The sequence below is a fragment of the Gymnodraco acuticeps genome, unplaced genomic scaffold (assembly GCF_902827175.1).
Source record: "Gymnodraco acuticeps unplaced genomic scaffold, fGymAcu1.1, whole genome shotgun sequence".
NCBI lineage: Eukaryota > Metazoa > Chordata > Actinopteri > Perciformes > Bathydraconidae > Gymnodraco > Gymnodraco acuticeps.
Window position 1 is genome coordinate 269,492 of NW_022990612.1, and position 6,000 is coordinate 275,491.

At 37.1% G+C, this 6,000-nt stretch overlaps 1 protein-coding gene across 1 annotated transcript in view; it reads right to left on the reverse strand.

Moving 5' to 3' along the window:
* rims4 (regulating synaptic membrane exocytosis 4) overlaps window positions 1-3,639 on the reverse strand; it is a 58,641-nt gene extending 55,002 nt beyond the window's left edge. Inside the window, exon 1 of the mRNA XM_034228971.1 lies at window positions 3,382-3,639. Within this exon, the coding sequence (XP_034084862.1) occupies window positions 3,382-3,554 (173 nt within the window). The 5' untranslated portion in view covers window positions 3,555-3,639. The remainder of the gene's footprint in view (window positions 1-3,381) is intronic.
* Between the last annotated feature and the right edge of the window lie 2,361 nt (window positions 3,640-6,000).

Sequence of the window (6,000 nt, forward strand, 5' to 3'; positions counted from 1 at the left end):
GACTATCCTATACTCTGTGAGACCTGTGTCTATATTTTATTGTATCTGATGTTTGTTTGAGGCCTCGAATAAACATCACCAGAAAGACAACTCCGTTGGATTCACCATTTATTTGTTTTCTGACTTGTACTCTACAGTATTGGGGTTTTTAGATTTCCATAACAATTGGCATTGTGCTACATTGCAGTAGCGAACGTGACATTATTTAAAAAGCACTGCTCTAATGGTAAGAATTGGACTTATGGCCATTTGCTTTTAAAGTTTGAGTTACATCCAGTATGTCATGTATCGTTTTTGTTACAATATTTCAATAAAGTTGCATCAAGTCTCAAGGATTTGGGTTAGGATGCTCAAGGATGCTTCTTACTTCTTTTGCTCTAATATAATAAGATATCATGGGTAGTAAGCCACCTCTTCAAGATGAGAATAGTAACAATGATTGATTATGTTTTAATTCTAACTCCTCTCTTTCTGTTCAAAAGAGGACTCTTAATTATGTCTGTCCTAGTGTCCTTGCAACTTAATATATTGGCAAAATTAGACAGTATTTTACCAAAGTGGAAAACCTGGCCCTAACAAGATGCAAGTTTTAGCAGGCTTTAGTTTTCACAAGCAGGGAAACTAATGAACTACATCGTCAGTAAACATGTAGCTGACTTGATTCATTATGGTAATGAACAACATAATCTGGGTGTCCTTATGTTTCTTTCAAAGCATATTTGAAGTTGCAAATTAGAAATATATAAATCTAATGCATAAGAGAGGGGACAGAATAATGAATTGGAACAAACAATGTGGAATCTCCATAAGGTAAACTAAACAAGCTCAATGCGAAAACACAGAGTACACTTTCCCTTCCTGCTGCACTTTCTCAATCTTTCGCTCTTTTTGCATCTGACTCATAACATCACTTTTCTGTCAAACCGTTAATAGAGGTTTCGTGAGAACAAACTAGCTATATTTCAGCTGACATACAGAGGGTTACTTACAAAATATATTCCGTTACAATAATTACCTGTAAAATTAAATGTAATCAGTAACCTAATCTAAGTATCTAAATATAAAAGTAACGTAACCTGATTTCTTTTAGTTACTTATTGTTACTTCAATATCACAGAAAATGCTCTATTTAGTTTAATACATACAGTTGAACTCACACACACACTATTTTATGAACATATAGGTTTAATTACAAAAATAACAAATGAACCAAAGAAAGACCATAAAGCAGATACAGGCAGTAGAATATATAGAATCAAACTTAAAGTATTAGCTTACAGAACAGTGTATCTTTCAGAGAAGAGATAACATCTGATCCTTTTACAACAAACAATATATGCTCCTTTTAGTTTTCTAGTTTGTAATCCTGATATAAATTCACAATTTTTTGAAATGTAACAGTAATCTGATTACTTACTTTTTTTATGTAACTGTTATGGAATACATTAAAACATTTTTTGTATTTCTGATAATGTTATCCCGTTACATGTTATCCGTTACTCCCCAAGCATGCTGACACTTCTTTTGGAATACAGGCTATATAAAATGTTCATGCTTGACTTTTGATTGCCAGAACGACAATGTAGCAATTGTGCATTACAATAAGCCTTCCAAGTATGAAGGAAAATAAATATGCACATTAATGCGCTTAATAACGCTCTCTCTGAGTCTCTACCTCTCCTCTTGCTCCTCTGGGTGTCTTTAAACCTTTCTGCCTCCATCAGTCTGCCAGTCTGCCTCGTACCGTTATGTAACTTCAGATATCTAAGCGAGCCTTATCTGCTGTGTGTGTGTGTGTGTGTGTGTGTGTGTGTGTGTGTGTGTGTGTGTGTGTGTGTTCAGTAGTACTACACTAGCATAGCTGATGTCATTTTCCACTGGGCTTTAAAGTAGAGTGTCTTCCTGTGTGTGCCATCACCCCTGCTAATAGTTCATATTATATGTAAAGCCAAGACCTACGACCAGGAGAACTTAGGGAGAAAATACAATTACATTTCCAAGTGTGGAACATCTAAACATTCCTAAAGAATCCTGCAAAATTAATGGGAATTTGTTCTGTAATTGTAAAGGAAAAAGAAGATACCTAAGAGGAGCAAACAAAAAGCCAGACAAACACAAAAGAAGTAGTACAAATCACACCACCTTGATTCTGTTCCTTATTCATTTTTTACTGGCTTGTTCCAACAAAGTCATACAAAGGCACATCGGCTCTCATCACAACAACAGTCCGTACAAAATTATTAACAAGGCAGTAACTCTCCAGTATAATTAACACACAAAATCACTTAGCCCAGTCATTTATGCAGACGTTAGCAAACGTTTAATTATTGAGGGTAATTTTGTATAGTAAATAGGCATTTTATATGGTTCAGCTAGCAAAACCTTTAAATACAATTGTGTTTATGAATGTAATGCCTTTTCCCCAAGATTTAAACCTTAAGACTTCAAGCCAAATTGTAACCTAAATCAGAATTAAAAATGTAATTCATTACATAATTGATTTTCCTGCTGGCATGACTGCAACAACAACTAGACTGCTTAAATATAAATGTATATTGATATGTATATTGACTTAGTTATGTCCAACAGAAAACATTCAAAGGGGGAAATATATTCAGAAAATATCTTCCAGCCTTAAACATAGTAGTGAGACCAACTATACAAATTGTAGATAAACAATAGTTAATTCTGATTGCATGCCTCAATTAAACTGATCTTATAATGTAAGCATGTTTATTTTATATGTAGGTAGTTTGTGAATGTTGAGCTTGCTGAAGTGTGTGCTGGTACGGATTGTGATTTATTCTGTGTCTTATTTTAGATACTTTCTGTTAGTTCACTGCCATGTCGTACATATTGAAATCTTGCGTGTGTGATTTTCCACCGTGTACCGTATTGTCAAAGTGCACACGGCTGCTTTGCCCTCATTGGAAGTGAAGTTGGCCACTGTTAGTTAGCTAGCTAGTCAGCTAATGAGCTAGCTAGCAACGTTACTGTTCACAGTAGCAAATTAGTACAGACTTCTCAAGTAAACCAATTAAAGGTGGCTTCTTTTCAACACCAATGAGGTAGGTGTACTACATTGTACACCTACAGTTATTGTGATGTATGACTTTTATTTATTGCGGTGTTCACCAGAACAACTGCAATCACGGTGGGTCCTGCAACTTTGTGACCTAGCAATGATGGCCGGCATTGAGGATGAAAAATGTCCAGCGTTCCACACATGACTTTTGGACAGTTATGAGTGCACTCATAGTGACTTTGGTCATACTTTGCATTGGGACACACTTATACCCTAAAAACAGCAAATGTAAGTATACAAATGTAGGCAAATTGAGACAGCATGTGTATATGAACCAGTCCGGATGAGTTACTTACTTTCCCTCGGAGCCGTAGCTGTTCATGCTGTCCTCTATGGACTCGTGGCTGGCCTGTCGGACGGTCCGGCTCGGCATCTCCACAGCCAGACCCGTCTCCGTGCTCCTCTGGATGCCTCCCTTCAACTTCCTTCCCTCTGTATCCACTGCAGGGGAACACACAGACACACACATTCATTCAGCTGCTTTACACACGCATGTAGTACTGGGTTTTTTTCCACTCAAGTATCAGCAATGGCAAATCAGTTCGCTGCTCCTTCACTGCAAGTGGGACCTTTCGACCCACCAGCAAAAAAACACCGGTATGATATCCTAGCTACAAAATGGTGGCACTAGCTCCTCATTGATATCAGGAGTGCAGAACGATTAAAAATATTCTGTTAAAGACTGCAAACCTGTCGATTTCTACTGCACCTTGGCCAATAACATATGGAAAAAAACGTAATTTCTGTATGTAGCACTTATTGAAAGCTAATGCAAAGCTAATGTAAGTCGCTTTGAATAAAAGCAGCAGCTAAATGTAATGTTATGTAGAAAGTAAATCAAATATATAAGAGAAAACTGTTCTGGTAATGCAAGTGTAGAGCCAGCTGAGGATGGTAGCCAATTAAAATAAATTAAAGAAAGTTTTGATGCTCTGAATTATTGAAAATAATCCCCAGGTTTCTTTCAGTTGAAGCTGTTTTCGTGTTTTTCCTGCTTTGACTTTATTAGCGTCAGAGGAAGGACGACCGCATTGATGGGGAAGCTCTTTAACGAGGCCAAGGACAAAAGCACTACATTTCACCTCGGAGCACAGACATACGTCTTGTTGCAAAATAGACCACAAAATCAATGCACCGCACACTTTATGGGACCTGTGTGTGTGTGTGTGTGTGTGTGTGTGTGTGTGTGTGTGTGTGTGTGTGTGTGTGTGTGTGTGTGTGTGTGTGTGTGTGTGTGTGTGTGTGTGTGTGTGCGTGCGTACGTACGTACGTGCGTGCGTACGTACGTGCGTGCGTACGTACGTGCGTGCGTACGTACGTGTGTGTGATGGATGGAGGTTACATTTATAATTAAGCTATCTGGTACGAGGTCTTTGACCTTGTTTTCAGGACAGGACAGGAAAGTAGTTTTCTTTTAATAGTGAGGACACACACAGGGACACACATTAATTTTGTAAAATGGAATCATTTTTATAATGGAGCTTTGTTGTTCGTCTTACTGCAAGCCTTTTGCCTAAAATAAATGCTAAAACCCACCAAATTAATGTATTAAAAGTAAATTCAATCAAATGGAATACATGTATTTCTGCCCCTCCCCCGCAACAGCTTCCGATCAAATCCTGACGAGGTTGTTCTCTCTCTTTCTCCACAGACAGTTTCAATTACCTTAATGGAAATACAAATGATTTAGGAAGCCTTGCACACACATACAAACACACACCATGAAGTTAGTGCTGCAGTTATTAAACAGTGACCTAGAATGATGCTATTTATATCGTTCACATGGGACGCTGTCAGATTTGGGTTACTGCTTCTGTTTCTGACTGATCCATATGATCAGTTTTCTCTGCCGTCAGTCTGTGAGCAGACACAGCAGCACTGTTACATATACAGAAGTGGGGGAAGATCATTAACTTAAGTCCTGATAGAAATTATATGGTCCTAAAATTCCATATTACATATTAAAGTCCCAAATTCTAAAATGTTTCTTAAGTAATGGTGCAGAAATATGATCAACTAAATGCCGTTAAAGAATCAAAAGTAAAAGTGTTAAAAATGCAGATTTGCTGTATTCAAAGTATTATAATATCCTATAATATTATTTTATCCTGTTTTTATCACTTAAGTTAAGTGTAATGCAGTGCTGCCTTATTTCATATAAACATATCATGTTTTTATATATAAAGCGTAATCAATAACTGTGTTAAATAAAGTAAAAGTATGGTATTTGCCTCTTAAATGTAGTACAAATTGTATGTACTTGAGTAAATATAATTTCCACCATTGCACACATCAACACTAATGTCAGAGCAGACCAGTAAAAGTGTCAGACTTATGTTACCTGGGATATTCAAAATAGCACACCTGATTTTTTCATTTCAGCCTTCAAGTCACAAGCAGAAAACTCCTCGGATTACAAGCAATACAGATTAGGTCAGGAGGCACTTTTAATACTATGAGATCCGGTTAGGAGCCGGAACAGCCATGAAAAAAGGTTTGTAGTTGTATAACACATTTCATAAACCCTAATCTTGCCCTGTGTCTGGATTTACGAGCAACCAAATCTGCTTTATTTTATTCCAGCAGTCCAATGGGCACTATGGAGGTAAAATCAGTCAAGAGTCACTCTATTCCAGATTCACACAAAGACACAGATATGACAATGTTCTGCAAACTCTGTCAAGCCACAAAAACCCCAAGATAATAATTGTTTTGATTCAGGGATTCAAATAAAACTTGTTGTGTTTCGCACAGATTGCGTTCCGAGTTTCAAAAGCTCACTATGCGCCTCCTCATACTGGTAGAAGAGGGATCTCAAGGTACAATACATTTAGAAGTCAATATCAATACTAATGCAATTCCTGGATTTGATATACCCAGTTGATACCAAGGTAAAGAAAATACACATTATGTAG